This window comes from Phyllobates terribilis, unplaced genomic scaffold (genome assembly GCF_046119375.1).
Source record: "Phyllobates terribilis strain yellow unplaced genomic scaffold, ASM4611937v1 Scaffold_1__5_contigs__length_1240528914, whole genome shotgun sequence".
Classification (NCBI taxonomy): Eukaryota; Metazoa; Chordata; class Amphibia; order Anura; family Dendrobatidae; genus Phyllobates; species Phyllobates terribilis.
In genome coordinates this window covers 1,143,885,160-1,143,903,969 of record NW_027362761.1, presented here as the reverse complement: position 1 = coordinate 1,143,903,969, position 18,810 = coordinate 1,143,885,160, and the positions used below count along the sequence as shown (strand labels likewise).

The 18,810-nt window shown below is 40.6% G+C and overlaps 1 protein-coding gene and 1 long non-coding RNA gene across 2 annotated transcripts in view; one reads left to right on the top strand and one right to left on the bottom strand.

The window, feature by feature from the left end:
- Window positions 1-18,810, bottom strand: part of ABLIM2 (actin binding LIM protein family member 2) — a 197,085-nt gene that overhangs the window by 10,438 nt on the left and 167,837 nt on the right. The window contains exons 16-21 of the mRNA XM_073647851.1: window positions 18,367-18,419; window positions 15,745-15,883; window positions 15,371-15,429; window positions 9,415-9,469; window positions 4,441-4,448; window positions 4,159-4,239 (exon numbers count right to left, since the gene is read on the bottom strand). Of these exons, the coding sequence (XP_073503952.1) occupies window positions 4,159-4,239; window positions 4,441-4,448; window positions 9,415-9,469; window positions 15,371-15,429; window positions 15,745-15,883; window positions 18,367-18,419 (395 nt within the window). The remainder of the gene's footprint in view (window positions 1-4,158; window positions 4,240-4,440; window positions 4,449-9,414; window positions 9,470-15,370; window positions 15,430-15,744; window positions 15,884-18,366; window positions 18,420-18,810) is intronic.
- LOC141172795 (uncharacterized) lies at window positions 1,415-2,596 on the top strand. Its single transcript, XR_012252537.1, has 3 exons — window positions 1,415-1,643; window positions 2,270-2,348; window positions 2,430-2,596. It is a non-coding gene; the product is annotated as an uncharacterized lncRNA (long non-coding RNA).

Sequence of the window (18,810 nt, the reverse complement as noted above, 5' to 3'; positions counted from 1 at the left end):
TGTCTGGCTTGATTTGTTCCAAAATTGATTTGTTTGTTCTTCTTTCCATCCATGGTATTGATAACATCCTTCTCCAGCACCACATTTCGAAGGCGTTGATTCTTCTTCTGTCTTGTTTCTTTATCGTCCAGGTTTCACATTCATGGTACTACAGAAAAGACCAGACTATGTATGAGCCGTGTCTTTGTCACTAATGAAATGTTTCTCGATTTGAAGACCTTGTCCAGTGACTTCATTGTTGATTTGTCCATAGCTATTCACCTAATGAGTTTCTTCATCTTCAGTGATCATTGATCCGAGTAAGTTGAAGTCCTTGACATCTACCAGTTTATCGCCTTCGTTCTCAAATGTGTCCCGGTCGTACTCTTTACTCCTCTTCATTCACCCTTTATGTGGTGAGTCCACCTTTCATTCCTCTTCAAAACTACTTTTACCCATTTCAGAACTTTGTTATTCCACTCCAAAGCATAAAGAGAAATCCTGATGCTCCTTTCATCTAACCACTTAGATGCTGTGGTTGCTCTTCACCACAGCATCTAAAGGCGTTAAACTGCTGCAAACAAAGCTGGCTCCAATCAAAGTGTCTCCCAGTGAGTGTCTACTGTAAAATATATTCGGTACCTGCTGGGCATGGAGCGTGTGAGCCCGTTACATATCAAACCACCCAACTTCTGCAATAAGCATATGGAAGTTGTTGGAGAGGAATAGGTGGATGCTGGGCCAGGGACGGGACTGATTTTCATAGGCTTCCCCCTAAACTCTTGGGCCTCATAAGGTACACCACTGAGTCCACAGCAATATAATGTAAAAAATATATATATATATTTTTTACAAAATATATAAATAAAGCAAAACTTGATAATCAAATGCGTAACTTTGCAAAGGTGCAAAGAACTTTGCATAATTAAAGGTTTCATATGAACTAAAGCTACCCAATTTATGAGTGAATTACATTTCTATGAGACCATTAAATATGTACAATAAAAGTAAAATAAAATGACTATTTTTCATTTTAATTCTAATGTGACACTCAGTGGATTAAAAGATGATAAAAAAGAATATGAAAAATTAATAAAACATGATCCTGGATTGGAAGTTTTTCTATATTCCAGACATTTATTTTAATATAAAATGGTGCTTGCGCTGGTAACGTTAGGCTTGGAAATAAGAATAAAGAGATTTTTTTAAAAGGATTTTTTTTAAAGGATTTTTAAATACAGGACACACAAGTAGATTAAAACATGAAGTTTATTTAGGGCTAATATTACAATAAAATAGGAAAAGACGGGGAGTGGAGGATATATAAAAATTCACTAGGAGCATAGGAATCTGGTCTGTTTTTTGGTCTGCCTAGGTCTCCGTATCGGTACGAGTCACATGAGTCCTACGTCACGCAGGTCCTGCCGCTGTGTTTCAGGACGCTGACCACAGGTCCTTACCTGCTTCCTCCACGCTGACGACGCAAGACTCCAAGAGAATCGTGGGAGAAACAGTGAGTCACTGGCCGGGACCCTGTCTCTATTCCCTGTCTCTCTCCCTCAAACCTACCATCTGCTCCTCACATCCTTGAACTTCAGGAGCACAACTCATCGTCATACAGGACTGCACTATTGAGCAGGACCCGCTCCAAGGAATCTACAACTGTAAGTTTCCCGCTGATCTCCACCTGTGTTAGCAACTCAGGAATTGTGATATTCTCTTTTTAAAGCTGTGACACCTCTGTTTTATAGTTTTACAGTTCTACACCTTGAAAGCACAATATTAGCACCGGATCAGGTGCATTGTTACCAGGTGTAGTATCACCACCATAATAGAAGTTTGTGCTAGCACATTGGCCTCAGGAGGCTGCTACGATTTGGGCTTCACCTGTAGCCACCACTACCTCAATCCAGAGGTGTTATAAGCTCAAAAACATTGCTAGCACTATAAGCTCCCCGGTGGGAACGTAAAGTCTCCATCATCGTACAAACTCCATTTGCGTGAGCCACAGGTGACCTAATTTTACTACCTCCAGCCTGTTTGCACTATTTTAATAATAGATCTGTAAGTACTAATTATAGTCTTTAGCATCCTATAGGCCATGCCTCCCTTAGGACACATCTCATGCTCATTTTCCCAGGCATTAATGATTCTGCCTAACAGGTAAATCTCCCTTGTCTACCTAATCCTATTCTTTCAACTACATGAACCTTAGCCAACCTTTTCTCTTTAGGTACAGTAAGATACGCAACCTACTAGGTCACTTTAATGCTGATCCCTCTCTCTATAGTCCGTGGATCCTCTACCATAACCACGACCACCATAGTGTTATAATATATGAACCCATTCTCTACTCAACTTCAACTCAGGTAAATCTTATTCTTCACCGTCAAGGTTGTGAACACACAAATTTACTAACTCTCCTCTCCCTCCATCTAATTTCAACCTAGACCACCTGGATTCTACCCACTGCATCCATTCTCTAGTGTCATCGGAGATCCTTGGTCCTACCTTCAAGATTCCTATGCTCCTAGTGAATTTTTATATATCCTCCACTCCCCGTCTTTTCCCATTTTATTGTAATATTAGCCCTAAATAAACTTCATGTTTTAATCTACTTGTGTGTCCTGTTTTTAAAAATCCTTTAAAAAAATCCTTTTAAAAAAATCTCTTTATTCTTATCTCCAAGCCTAACTTTACCAGCGCAAGCACCATTTTATATTTATTCTTCATATATTGGATTTATCTAAATCAGACAACTTGTGGTTAGTTGTCTTTCCTGGCAGCAGGTACAAACAGGCTTACCTACCAGCGCCTCCACCCATTTATTTATTCTAATATGTTCTAGATGTACTTGAAAAGGTCTGCATTGGACAATCCCCTGTTAGAATGGTCTCATGTGAATCAGCTGAACACAAAAAGCAGAAAGACCTAGCAGTAAACGTTCAATTTCCCTGCAGTGCCTCCACAGGGAGAATAAAGCATTACACAGGGTCGGTACAAATGTAGGACAGGAAAGATGTTCCAGAATGAAATATTTAGAACTGCTCTAATAGTGTACACAAAAATGGTGCCCATAATTGTGTGTGCTACTGGATACATTTACAGTCCCACAATCTCAAATTTGGGGGCCATTTAGAGTTGTGCACTGTAGGTTGTCAGGACATATGAACATCATGTAGGGTCTCCCCAATGTTAGTCTTATCAGAAAGCCACTGCTACGAGCACCTGTCACGGGTATGTCAGATGTGACAGACAGTCGCCCTGCAGTTGGTTGAAGGAGATCTCTTAGTTTGGCATTACAGAAATCTTCTTAGAATCTGTCTCACTCTAGGACCCAGCAGCTACCTCCCTCCTGCTCTAATTAACACCCGCACCTGGGTGTTTAAATACTTTCAGTTTGCTATAGGGAGGTGCTGGTGATATTCACATGTTTCCTGTGAAGGCTTGGTGCTATTGCAGTCTGCTTACTTCCTCCGTGGTGCTGAGAGGACATGTTGTAATCTCTCTGAAGTTGACTCAAGCTAAGTTGCTTTCCTCTGTTTTGTCCCCTTTCCTGCCTTTAGTTGGTTAGTGGGGACTGACTAATCTCACCCCTCACTTCTCTATCCAGGGCCTAACTCTAGGGAAATACAGGGTTTTAGGTTCCCGTGCGGCGATTGGTGACGAACCAATATAGGGACAATAGGGGAGACAGGGTGGCATCAGATCAGTCTAGGAGGTCTCCACTCCCCTTTTCCCTAGTGTCTGGGCTCCCTTCTCCTCATCCCTTCTTGTTACACTTAGTCTTTCCTACACAGTGCATCACAGCAGCTCCCACTCTTGCCGACTTGGCATGTACAGGAATTGCATGATTGCCCAGTCAGTTGAATGATGGCTATCGTTTACTACATATGTGACCAGCAGAGGTACTCTACTAATCACCAGGGAAGCTACCTATAGAAGGGGTTTGACCAGTGGAACTTTACAATTTATGTAACTATAGTCATTCACCACGTCGCCCCCTGTGCTTACGACATGGTGATATTTACACAATTAAAGAAGTTAATGGGGATAAGATGCAGTACCAGGCAGTGCCTATGAATAAAAGTGGTGCTGTTGTTGGAAAAAAAAACAATTAATGATACACAATTAAAGGGTCACGAATGCCTTAAACATGATCACAAGGAGCTTCCATACCTCCAGTCTGGTCCGGTCTACCTCTCTAGGAAGCTTCACCCGCGCTTGGTTGGTTACAATCAGCATTTCATAGGGATAGATCTAGGATAGAGAAGCATGGTATAGAGCTCAGACATGTGTCATCCATGCCTTCAGGTGAAATAAATGGGGTCTTTACATACTGTATATGAATCCATAATGTCACATACAATGGTAAAGTCATAAGAAAGACACAGACAGTGTAACCTTGTGCGGGGGAGGTGAACGGATAGTGTATCTTTGCTCTGGCCTCACGTCTCTTACCTTGTACTCTGTAGACAAAAAAAAAATGACGTTTATTAGCGTCAGTCAAATAAATAGTGATAATGATGGACAAAATGAAAGTTCAATTGAGTTTTTTTTTAAAAATAATCTGATTTAGGCTATGTTCACACGTTGCATTTTTGCTGCGTTTTTTCTTTATTGCAAATTAAAAGCTGCTTTTTACCGTACCAGAAAAAGCTATGAGATCTCAGAAATCTCCTGCACACGCTTGTTTTTTCTTCTTCATGACTGAATTGGAAAACTGCTGCGTTTTTGAAAACTGCAGCATGTCTCTTCTTCCAGCGTTTTTTCACCCATAGAAAGTAATGAGTAAGTGCAAAAATGCTGCAAAAACGCTGCGATCAGTTTTTGCAGCATTTTTAGTGAGAAAAACGCAGTTACAGCAGCATGTGAAACCCATTTATTTTTGTGATTTTCCCAAGGATTTCACAGCGACTTTATGGGACCCAATATAGCAAACAATACTAAATTTTTTATTTTACTTAGATATCCTCCAGGTAGAGTTGGTAAGAATCGATTTGTAGGAGTCAGTAATCTGGACGGGAGCTCTGAGAACCGCCTCCTACCTGGCGCCATCCGCGGCTCTTCTTTTGATTAGCTGGCCTGGAACAATGTAACGTGTGCATCACACTGCAACAATAACGTCATGCTAAGCTTTCCGACATGTGCCATACATGTACGGCACATGTCGGGTCTCTCCCCTCCCCCAGCGGCTGGCGCTCATAGCCAGAGAGCAATTCTGCTATACACAGGTGATCTGATCATCGCCTGTGTGTAGCAGAGGCAATCAGACAATTGCAGCTTCTAGTCTCCCATGGAGTCTATTGAAGCGAGTGAAAAGTAAAAAAAAATGTTTTTAAAAATATAAAAAAAATAAAAAAAATATAAAAGTTTAAATCACCCCCCTTTCGCCCCATTCAAAATAAAATAATTAAAAAAAAATCACATATACACATATTTGGTATCACCACGTTCAGAATCGCCCGATCTATCAATATACAGTGGGTACAGAAAGTATTCAGACCCCTTTAAATTTGGTAAATTCTAAAAATTATTATTTTTTTCTCATTAAAGTACACTCTGCACCCCATCTTGATTGAAAAAAACAGAAATGTAGAAATTTTTGCAAATTTATTAAAAAAGAAAAACTGAAATATCACATGGTCATAAGTATTCAGACCCTTTGCTCAGTATTGAGTAGAAGCCCCCTTTTGAGCTAGTACAGCCATGAGTCTTCTTGGGGATGATGCAACAAGTTTTTCACACCTGGATTTGGGGATCCTCTGCCATTCTTCCTTGCAGATCCTCTCCAGTTCCATCAGGTTGGATGGTGAACGTTGGTGGACAGCCATTTTCAGGTCTCTCCAGAGATGCTCAATTGGGTTTAGGTCATAGCCCTGGCTGGGCCAGTCAAGAATGGTCACAGAGTTGTTCTGAAGCCACTCCTTTGATATTTTAGCTGTGTGCTTAGGGTCATTGTCTTGTTGGAAGGTGAACCTTCGGCCAAGTCTGAGGTCCAGAGCACTCTGGAAGAGGTTTTCCTCCAGGATATCTCTCTACTTGGCCGCATTCATGTTTCCTTCAATTGCAACCAGTCATCCTGTCCCTGCAGCTGAAAAACACCCCCATAGCATTCTGCTGCCACCACCATGTTTCACTGTTGGGATTGTATTGGGCAGGCGATGAGCAGTGCCTGGTTTTCTCCACACATACCGCTTAGAATTATCACCAAAAACTTCTATCTTCGTCTCATCAGACCAGAGAATCTTATTTCTCATAGTCTGGGAATCCTTCATGTGTTTTTGAGCAAACTCTATGCGGGCTTTCATATATCTTGCACTGAGGAGAGGCGTCCGCCGGGCCACTCTGCCATAAAGGCCTGACTGGTGGAGGGCTGCAGTGATAGTTGACTTTGTGGAACTTTCTTCCATCTCCATACTGCATCTCTGGAGCTCAGTCACAGTGATCTTGGGGTTCTTCTTTACCTCTCTCAACAAGGCTCTTCTCCCACGATTGCTCAGTTTGGCTGGACAGCCAGGTCTAGGAAGACTTCTGGTGGTCCCAAACTTCTTTCATTTAAGGATTATGGAGGCCACTGTGCTCTTAGGAACCTTGAGTAATGCAGAAATTCTTTTGGAACCTTGGCCAGATCTGTACCTTGCCACAATTCTGTCTCTGAGCTCCTTGGGCAGTTCCTTTGAGCTCATAATTCTCATTTGGTCTGACATGCACTGTGAGCTGTGAGGTCTTATATAGACAGGTGTGTGCCTTTCCAAATTAAGTCCTATCAGTTTAAGTAAACACAGCTGGACTCCAATGAAGGAGTAGAACCATCTCAAGGAGGATCACAAGGAAATGGACAGCATGTGACTTAAATATGAGTGTCTGAGCAAAGGGTCTGAATACTTATGACCATGTGATATTTCAGTTTTTCTTTTTTAATAAATTTGCAAAAATTTCTACATTTCTGTTGTTTTTTTCAGTCAAGATGGGGTGCAGAGTGTACTTTAATGAGAAAAACATGAACTTTTTAGAATTTACCAAATGGCTGCAATGAAACAAAGAGTGAAAAATTTAAAAAGGGTCTGAATACTTTCCGTACCCACTGTATAAAAAGAATTAATCTGATCGGTAAACGGTGTAATGAGAAAAAGAAAATCAAAACACCAGAATTATGTTTTTTTGGTCGCCGCAACATTGCAATAAAATGCAATAACGGGCAATAAAAACATCGTATCTACCCCAAAATGGTATCAATAAAAACGTCAGCTCGGCACGCAAAAAATGAGCCCTCACCCGGCCCCAAATCCTCGAAAAGTGGAGACGCTACGGGTCTCGGAAAATGAAATAGATAAAAATGAACCTATACATGTTTGGTATTTACGAACTCGTAATGACCTGGAGAATCATAATGGCAGGTCAGTTTTAGCATTTTGTGAACATGTAAACAAAAAAAACCCCCAAAAAACAACTATGGAATTGCACTTTTTTTGCAATTTCACTGCACTTGGAATTTTTTCACCGTTTTCCAGTACACAATATGGTAAAACCAATGGTGTCGTTCAAAAAGTACAACTTGTCCCGCAAAAAATAAGCCCTCACATGGCTATATTGACAGAAAAATAAAAAAGTTATGGCTCTGGGAAGAAGGGGAGCAAATAACAAAAATGCAAAAATGGAAACTGGCGCAGGGGTTAAAAAGAAGAGCCAGAGATGTCGGCAGGTAGGAGGCAATTTGGAGAGCTCCAATCCAGTGGCTATATATTACTGACTTGGCCGATGGACTGGGTCCTGCAAATCGATTTGCACCAACTCTACCTCCAGGCAATGCAAAGTTGTGAATTTTTGCAATATACTTCATTACTTTATTTTGCTTTCTTCTCTCCCATACATCATACTGAAATGTTTGGCCAATTCATACTCTTTTAGAAGCTGCTTTCAACTGCTGCTCAGCCAAGATCCTTAGTCTACTGTATTAACAAACAATCAGAGTAGGGTAATTCCCCTTTCCGGGCTTCTTTGCTCTCAGGGTAATTCCCCTACTGATTTTTTTTTTTGTAAACAGAGTACGGATCTTGGTTGAGCAGCAGTTGAAAGCATCTTCTAAAGGACTATGAACTGACTATGAACTGACTGTAGCATGGTGTGTGAAAGAGAAGGATGCAAAATATGGTAATGAAGTGTTCTACAAGAAGTCTTAACTTATGACGTATGTTTTCTGTTCTCTTTCCATATGTCATGATATCAGAGCACACATGGGATTATCTTGTGTCTATGGAAAGTCTTCATTACATTATCTACATTTTTGACCTGTGCATAAACTATGGGAAATCACCCATATGAGAACGATGAGCGTGCACACAATATTTGCTGGTGAAACCCGCTAGTTTATGTTCCTTTCAGATTATATTTATGTTACCTAATGAGAAGACATTAATCTACAATGTAATTACCACAATCTGCACTGTATGTATATGAAAAAAAGACATTACATAGGTGAGGAAGTTACTATTTACATAAGACTAGACAAATAGTGTGATTGCAGTGTCAAGTATAAGGAGGTCTGCTAATGGGGACCTCACCCCATATAAGTGTGGAGACCAATGCAAAGAGTAACGTTTTTTTTTTATAGAGGGACTTGTGACTATTAATTTACATTTTGGGAGGTTAATTAATTCTAGGCCCCCAGCAACAAAAAATGTAATTCCTGTCTGGAAACCTTTCATATACTATAAGCTGAACTTGAGATATAATAAGTGTTTAAAGTGTAGACACAAGATATAGAAGAAACACTTTGCCTATATATCTCAGAATAATGTTACAGAATAATGTGGCTCTTGTGTATTCCTCTATTATGGTTTCCCTAATGCAGATGACATTTTCCATGATGCTACTGGCTTGGTTGGGGACACAATCTAATCATATCGCTTCTGCTCCTATTTTATGACAGCAGTGACAGATCAGTGACATATACTCACTGATTCACACCCCAGAGCATCAATGAATCTTATGTAATGCAGTTTCAGAATGTCACCCTGACTTCTGCTTGTGATAAGTTTCTCCCTGTCAGCTCATACAAGCAGGAGGCAGTAGACAGAGGCTAAAAATGCAACTGGAGATTCTTCACATAGCCAGTATAGACCATAAATGTGGAGTCAGAGGAGTTTTAGAACGTTGCACCTAATCATTGAATGGTTTCACCTATTATTTCATTACTTTCTTATTACAGCTCAAAAATATCTTCAGCGGCGTAGTTTCTTACGACGGCACCATGTTGAGAGTCACAAAGCCCGTCAGTACAACCAATTCTACTACTAATGACTAGTTTGATATTCTTAGCTATTTACTTGATTATATATTTCTAGAGTAAATATATATAGCGGAAATTTCTACATACATAAAGCACATTAACATACAACAAATAGAAAAAATATGAATTAGATGATACCATACCTTTCATGCCCCAGCTGGTATCATCATCCAAATGGTACTGACCAAAGTTGGCAGCCTGGAAATAAAGACAAAACATCAGTAAAGCTGATTTTTTATTTTTTTTATTGTTTTTCATTTATAATGTTAGACAAATGTAAAACCAAATATCCAGGGACCAGGCAGGAGAAATGTTTCATTACTAATAACAGGAATGGTTCTTTTATTGTGCCTGCACTTCTGTTGTACCCCACATTGTTTTTTAATGGTATAGTATAAATGTATGATCTATAAATCATTTACATTGCAAGGATCACATCAGCTCTATTGGCTGCACACGCTCATTAGATGCTTCAGTACAGAAGACTTCTGTAAGGTGCCTCCTATGAACCTAATTACATTTAACCCCTTACAGAAAACAATCATCAGAAAATGACCTATTGTTTAAACCAAGTTTTTGTGTTCCATTTATTATTTAAAAATTGTTGTCATTTTTTTTTTTAAATCATAATTTTTTCATATCACAATCAAGTGAAAAAGAAAATTAGTAAATCTTGCAATTTTCACACTATCCACTGGGGCTTTTTTAGATTCTTACTCCCTGTCATTTCAGAAACAGTTTTCAGCATACTCCTTATCATCAGAGGCAGGACTACAATGACAGGTAACACCTCTATACACAGCTGATAACACAGGATCCACCAATCACAATAGCCAATATCACAGCTCTGCCTGTTCCCCTCCCTTCCCAATGACCTTTAAACATTGGAGGTTTCAATACAAAAGATAGGGTCAGAGTATGACCATTTTGGCTAATTTGTTTTTTTTTTCTGAAACAACAGGAAGTTAGACTCTAAAAAAAAAAAACCTAGTGGCCAGTGTGAAAATTGCAAGATTTCTATTTTTATTTTTAATACAGATTGTAAAATGTAAAAAAAACATTGCCAAAAAATAAAAATACATTGGAAACCAAAACTTGATTTAAACAATAGGATATTTTCTGATGATCATTTCCTTTAAAGGACCAAACAATTTCTCATTTTTTAATTTCCTCCCCTTCTCCAAGAGCCAAAAGTTTTTGATTTCCTTATCAACATAGCCGTATGAGGGTTTGTTTCTTCTGGGATGACTAGTAGGTTTGAATAGCACCATTCAACTTATCATGTTATGAAAAAAATTGCAAAAAAAAAAAACGTCGCAATTTCCCCATTGTTATATACACAATTTCCTCATTGTTTTTATTTTTATGACATTCATTGACAAAATGACTTTACAAAATGCACGATTCTTCAGTGTGATATCAAACTTACAAAGAATTTTTTATATTTTAATGTTTTAAAAAATTCACAAAAAAAATCAGGTCACCACTTTCTGAAATGTTTAATTTTTCTATTCATATAGGGCTTGTTTTTTGAGTATTGACCCCTAGTTTTTATTAATATCGTATTGAGCTCCTAAGATGTTTTGATTGCTTTTTAGTTTATTTTTGGGAGGGAAGTGTTGTAATAAAAAAATCCCCAGGAAACGGCAATTTTGGCATTTCGTTTTCTTTTGTTCTGACGCTTACTTTATGGGATAAATATTTTTATACTTTATTAGTTTGAGCAGTTATGCATTTGGCAATAGCAAATTTTTTTTTTACATTTTGCTATTTATGATTGGTGAAATTAAAGCTTTTTTATATAGATTTTTATATATCTTCTTTAGAAAAGCTGAAGCGTCATAGGTTTACATTGTAAGGCTTTGTTCACACGCTGCGTTTTTGCTGCTTTTTTAATGCAAATTAAAAGCTACTTTTTACAGGACCAGTAAAAGCTATGAGATTTCAGAAATCTCATGCACACACATTGGTTTTTTTTCCTGACTGCATTGGAAAACTGCTGTATTGTTGAAAACTTCAGCATGTCAATTTTTAAGTAAGTGCAAATAAGCAGCAAAAATGCAGCAAAAACATTGCCATCAGTTTTAGAAGCGTTTTTTGTGAAAAAAAACGCAGGTACATCAGGATGTGAAATCCATTTATTTTTGTGATTTTCCCAAGTTTAAACCATAATGTCTTGGTATGGTCCATGAGCATGGATGTTAGTGTTAGTACAGTTTAATTAAATTAGCTACATGTGTTAAAGTAAAGCTGACTCGCCCCCTGGGCCGTGGGGCACGCGGATCCGGGCGATAGGGGAACGATGGGGGTAGTAGTAGTGGCAGCCCAGTCCCGCGGCTCAGGGTGGTCAGGCCAATGGTAGTCTGCTACGTGCTTCAGATAATGTCCGACTACGCCACCCGTGGATTGCGGTTATTAGGAACCGCCGCTGCATGCAGACCGCTGGGGCTGATGAGGTGTGCAGCTAGGGTAATGTGACTCCCCACGGGAAGAGTGCGGCCCCAGGGCAGTGTAGTGGATGGTGGGAGTGATGGTGGTGAAGGTCCCAGTACCGGTAGTGCCGGAGGAGCGAAGGAGCACACGGACAACAAGTTACAGTCCAGGGTCTTTACTCACGGTTAATATCCAAGTCACTTCTGCAGGGAATGACTGCCCGAGCCGTGCTGCGTCCACCAGGTGAGGGGCTCGGTCAACTCCCAGGCAGTTCAGGAGCATGGCACAGGACCCCCTTTAATCCTTTCTCTGGCCTGCCTCACCAGTGACCCACTTTTGTCCAGCTGCCGCGGACTTGTGCGGGTAAACGTGGGCCCCGTCCTCCGCTGTCCTATATGGTGCCTTCCTAGCAGGTTTGATGAGGTGTCGCACCAATAAATGATCACGACGACCGGTCTTTGGCTGAGGGTAGTTTCTCCTCCACCAACTTGGGATCCGGTACCCTTAATCTGCCTGACCCTTCACCCTGGATTCTCGTGGGTTCTTAGGGTCCCTTCCACCTTCTTGTTCCTGAGCCCTTCTGTTTCTCTCTCTCTTTCTTTGCAGTTCCTTTCTGTTTCTGTTCCTTTCTGTTCCTTTTTCTTGGAGCTGAGATGAGCCAAAATCTCAGCTCCCCTTCACCTCCTCCTCAGCCTCTCACTAGGCCCTTCTGGAGTAGAGCTCCTACAGAGCCTCTACTCCCTGTCTTCTCCTCTCTGGACAGAACCTAGATCTAAGATGGTGCCCACCTTTTATACCTCCCTCTGACCATGAGCCCAGGTGACCAGCAACCAATAAGCTCCTTCCTACGCTCAGGAACCAACCCCTTTCTGCCCCTACATCACTGGGTGTTCCACCCCCCTCCCCACTCCAGGCAGGGACATAGTCGGTCGTGCCTGCACTTATGTCTAGTGGGAGCACCGTTGAGCTGTCCCTCGGAAATGGGGTGTGTGTGCTGTATGCAGCTAACTGAGCCCTGGTCCATACTCCATCCTTACCTGGGAGTGGAATATCACACCTCTGGTCTGAGGTGCAATACCCCTGTAGCGACCGAACCCTCGGGGCGCTACAAATAATGCCCTACCAACTCAATACCCTACCAATGTGTGAAAAGGAACAATCCCCAACCAATTCAATGCCCTACCAATGTGTGAAAAGTAACAATGCCCGACCAATTCAATGCCCTACCAATGTGTGAAAAGGAACAATGATCGACCAATTCAATCTCTACCAATGTGTGAAAAGTAACAATGTCCGACCAATTCAATGCCCTACCAATGTGTGAAAAGGAACAATGCTGACCAATTAAATGCCCTACCAATGTGTAAAAAGGAACAATGCCCAACCAATTCAATGCCCTACCAATGTGTGAAATGGAACAATGCCCGACCAATTCAATGAGCTACCAATGTGTGAAAAGGAACAATGCCCGACCAATTCAATGCCCTACCAATGTGTAAAAAGGAACAATGCCCAACCAATTCAATGCCCTACCAATGTGTGAAATGGAACAATGCCCGACCAATTCAATGCGCTACCAATGTGTGAAAAGGAACAATGCCCGACCAATTCAATGCCCTACCAATGTGTGAAAAGGAACAATGCCCGACCAATTCAATGCCCTACCAATGTGTGAAAAGGAACAATGCCCGACCAATTCAATGCCCTACCAATGTGTGAAAAGGAACAATGCCCAACCAATTCAATGCCCTACCAATGTGTGAAGAGGAACAATGCCCAACCAATTCAATGCCCTACCAATGTGTGAAATGGAACAATACCCGACCAATTCAATGCCCTACCAAAGTGTGAAGAGGAACAATGCTGACCAATTGAATGCCCTACCAATATGTGAAAAGGAAAATGCTCTACCATCTCAATGCCCTACCAACTCAATGCCCTACCAATGTGTGAAAAGGAACAAAGCCGGCCAATTCAATGCCCTACCAATGTGTGAAAAGTAACAATGCCCGACCAATTCAATGCCCTACCAATGTGTGAAAAGTAACAATGCCCGACCAATTCAATGGCCTACCAATGTAAGCAATGCAAGGGGAAACACTGCCCACCCAATTTAACTTCCCCCCGCTGTTTTACATTTGCAATTGTGTATTTTTTCATGAACTCTGTAACCTTAGTTCATGGCTGTACTTCATACATGAATCTAGCTTTTTTGTTCAGAATAGTCACTATTTTAACACCTTGTATTGTTCATGCTTCTGTGGTGGAAGCAAAGCTGGACTTTGGGATCCTGAAAAACGCAGCAAAAAATGCAGCAAATATGCAGCAAGAAAACCAGCAAAAAAAAGGCAGCAAAACCTGCGTTTTGACTGTAGCTTTTATACTGCCAAGCGATCAGGTTTCGGCTGCAGAAAAAAGCAATGTGTGAACATAACTTATAAGTGACTTCTGATTCACACATAAACCCCAGTGTGGTCTGGGCCAGTCAGAACTGTAGTCTTATCAGTCAGAAGAGGACCGTTGCAGAGCTGGAAATCGGGGATTGCAGTGACTGGTATGTATTTTAATGCATTGCACTACACTATACACATATTTAGAAAGCTTTATGGAAGTTGTTGCTGAAATAATGACAGTCTATGTGCACAGAATGATCTATTATCAATTGTTCTGTGTGCACAGTCAGGCGGTCTCCACAGGTTATTAAATGACCACCATCATGCAAGTTATTAATGGCATACCGAATCAATATGCTGTAAATGCTGATGGTGGGAAAAACTATTCAAAGTGTCTCCTCTATCAAAGGCACCTTTAAATCCTGGAGCAGATCTGTCACCAGGTTTCACCATATAAGCTGCATACATTCTTAGATCGACCTCTCAGACCTGATGAGATCGGTGTCACAATGGCTGTATAATTCTTTTTAAAAATGTTCCCAGCCTTATATTAGAGTAAAGCCCCTTTCACACTGTGTTCTTTCCCACGTTCAGTGGTCCCGTTGGCGAAGACAGGGCCATTGACTATAATGGTGCTGATGGAGTCACTGTGGGCTCTCTCGGGCATCATTTTCGGCCATATACGCCTATTGCAGGTAGACAGCTAGACGTAGTAAACCAAGTCTTGGCGTTTGCCTCCAATAGGCGTATATGGCCGAAAATGATGCACAACAGAACACACGGTTGACTTCGTCTGCATCATTATAGTCAATGGCCCTGTTGGCGCATACTCATGAATCCCGTTTTGCAGGGGGGTTTGGACATAAGTTCTGCCTGGGCCATTGAACATGGGAAAGAACGTAGTGTGAAAGGGCCCTAAGTCTTTTAGCTCTACTGGACTCAAAAGATCCTTTTCTCAATATCAGACCTGAAAACTTTCTGCCATGGATTTTGAAAGTAAGTACACCAGCCTCACCAGGTCTACAAGGTTCATTTACTAATGTATGCAGTTTGTATTGTAAAATCTGATGACATATCTGCTCTAATGCATGTACAATACCAAATCAAGGATCCTATGAAGATTCTTCACCTGGACAAATGATATATACTGACAATACAATCATAGTTAATATGGAAAAGAAAGTATGGTTGTAAAAAGGACTATATATAGCAAACCTGGGAAGACCATGTGAACATAAATGAAAAAGAAACAGTATTGTTCATTTTGACTCACTCGATTGAGGCCGTTTTTACCATATCCTGGTAGGGATGCAGACTTGGAGTAAGGTAACCCTGTACACCAAAATACAAGAAAATAAATTATCTCATCATACAAAAGCGATACACAAGGTTTCTTGGATGTCATTTTATATATTTTATATCCTGTAAGAAAAGAAAAAAGTCACGCTCATTCTACAGTCCTATCATTGGGTGGCTCTTTCGAGTGCGCTGCTGCTTCAATTAGAGTGCTATATATTATATATGCACTTTTTTTTTTTAGCATGAAGAAAAAAATAATGTCATGATGCATAAATCCACTACAACTTTATGTCCCCCTCATGTCAATGTGGCAACTGATGCATCTAAGCAGAATATAAAATAACTTACGAGAGTAAGGCTCCCCTGGATTCCTCTGGGAAAAATCTCTGTAGTTTCCAGAACTTAGGCAAAGTGATCGTGTGTCTGCCTCTGGTGAGTTACTTTGGCCATCCATGTCCCCTTTGAGATTCAGCCAACTAGATTTTATCTAAGGGGATAAGTCATGTCAATTAGAATGATTTCATCTAGACGTATATTACTGTGAAAATGTTTTAGGCAGGTGTGGAAAAATGTTGCAAAGTAAAAATGCTTTAAAAAATAGTGGATTAGTTGTGAGCAATTAACAAAATGTAAGGTGAATAATCAAAAGAGAAACCTAAATCAAATCAATATTGGGTGTGACCGTCCTTTGCCTTCAAAACAGCATCAAGTCATCGATTCTTCTAGGTACACTTTCCTACAGTTTTTAAAGGAACTACGCTAAGAAATTGTTCAAACACCTTGGAAAACTAACCACAGATCTTTTGTAGGCGTGGGCTTGTGCAAATCCTTCTGTCTCAAAGTAAATGAGCCAAACAAAAATTTAAATCAAATCAATATTTGGCGTGACCACCCTCTGCTTTCAAAACAGCATCAATTCTTCTAGGTACACTTCCATGCAGTTTTTGAAGGAACTCATCAGGGTTTTTTTTTCAAACATCATGGAGAACTTACTACAGAACTTCTGTGGATGTAGGCTTGCACAAATCCTTGAAGTGACAGAAGGATTTGCGCCAGCCTACATCCACAGAAGATGTGTGGTAAGTTCTCTAAGATGTTTGGAACAACTTCCCCGCTGAATTTCTTCAAAAATTGTGTACAAGTGTGCGTAGAAGAGTCAATGCTTTTATGCTGTTTTGAAGGCAAAGTGTGGTGTGAAGACACAGAGTCTTGGGTTTAATACCACTCAGACAACACAGGGTGAGGGAAAAACAGTGTGGCAATACTTCATTGAACCACAAAGCGGACAATAAACACATAGAATAGTCCCAGCAAATACATAAGATGGTACAACATTACACAGTCCCACCCTTCTGCTGGCCCGCCTGAGATAGAACAACTGCGACTTTGGGACTTCCAGGGCCACTACCAGTCACTATTATCAGTGGCCCCCCACTTCTGTTCGGCCCCCACAGGGAGAAGGTAGCGGCAAGCTTAGAAAGTTAGTAGTCCATCGAGGTACAAGGCCAGGATACCCAAGGGTTCCACCCTGGCCTCTCCGAGAGTTTCCATTGGGCTAGATGACCGGCTGGTCCCAATCTGGCTTCTCCGAATGTCTCCATGAGTTCCAGGCGACTGGAGGGTCCCACCTGGCAACCCCAAACAACATATCCATGGGGACAGGTGACTTCATCGTCCCAACCTGGTCTCCCCAAATGTATCCATGGTCTATCTGATGGTCAATGGAGCAGATCCCTATCTTTCCAGTCAGGGCCATATACCCTTAGGTCAGAATCATACATAATCCAAATCTGTGTCTCTTTGGGTAAAGCCATTCTACCAACCTGATGGTGTGAAGAGAGTCTGATCTTTGATTCTCCTTGTAAAGTCTCTTTCTAATCTCTGTGACAAGTCTGACTGCTACAAAAGCACATGTCCTTTTTAAGTACACATCTACAGGTCAAGGTGTTAGGGAGGGAATTACTCACAGGGCTAAGGTCTCATTGTTTGAGCTAATCAATTTACATAGTTGGTATAGTAGGTGGCTATTTAAATCAACATCATTGTTTCAGAATCAAAGAGGAGACGACAATCAGGGTTATACAAATACTGATCTGACCTTCCCCAGCCACAGAAATACACATACATTTACAAGTCAACACAAAGATAATAGTGTATTTCTCTTGGATTAACAAATCTAAACGTCTGGCTGATTAAGATTATAAGCTGTATCGTAACAGGTGGTCACACCAAATATTGATGTGATTTAGATTTCTCTATTGTTTTTTCACTTTGCAATTTGTCAAATTGATAAAAATAAATAATTAACACTTCTATTTCTGAAACCATTCTTACTATGCAGCATTTTTCCACAGTTGCCTAAAACTTTTGCACTGTACTGTAGCTGTAACTAATGGGGTAGTGGGAATAGAGGCAATGAGGCCAAGGTGACCAATCTCTACTTACTGGTGAGATGTAGTTAGAGATCATTGTGGAAAAAGGGAAGTGGTAGACCAAAAAAAAGGAAAAAAAAGTGACACTAGAGACCAAAATAAACCCCAATCAATGAATATTTGGAATTCGCTTCTGCAGGTGGTTATGGTGGACCTACACTGCATTACAAGGCCCCCCAGGTCAATTGTTGAATCCCTGATAAGACCTAATACTTTCCTATGGACCATTTTGGATACTCGTACTTATTGCCGTTAAGGATATCGGGTGTAGATAAGGTTATTATCTCATATCAATATCGCAATAATCATCAGTAATGGGTCTATGGTCTCAATGCTCCTTTTTGTACGTCAATAACAATTGGTCACAAGAATTTTTGTTCCATAAGTTGCACAATTTTTTACATTTTTAGAAACCTGATATAAATATAGTGATCATTTTGACAACATATTTCTAAAGGATCTAACTCTTTCCATGGGACTCTACGGACACAGCCCCTGCCACTAATTATACCTGACCTGACAACTGGTCCAATATTACCTTTCCACTATCTGGATCCATGTTAATTTCCTCCCCCATGGATCTCCTGGAAGCTGTAATGAAAAGATGAGGAACATGATTATTCAATAAATCTCAAGAACTAGACCTCCAGGACTGTGAGCCGGGTCCGCTGAGGGGTCTTCAAACATATTGTTTATGTTATACAACCAGTTTAGTATTGGAAGAAGGCCTCCATCTTTGAAGACATTTTCAGCTTTTTAATTAACATATGAATGCTTGCTAATATAAATGAGGTTTTTGCAGTGGAGCAGATTAAGCCGCAAAAACTGCGCGACAATTTTTTTTCTGAAAAGTAGTAAAATCACATGTCAGATTGAAATCCAGTTGCAGTACAACCAAATAGAGATTGATAGATATGGCCTAATCCTTATGGTGGCCAGTGTTGTAACAGGTTTCTTATTGGTGTCTCCTGTCCATATGTCC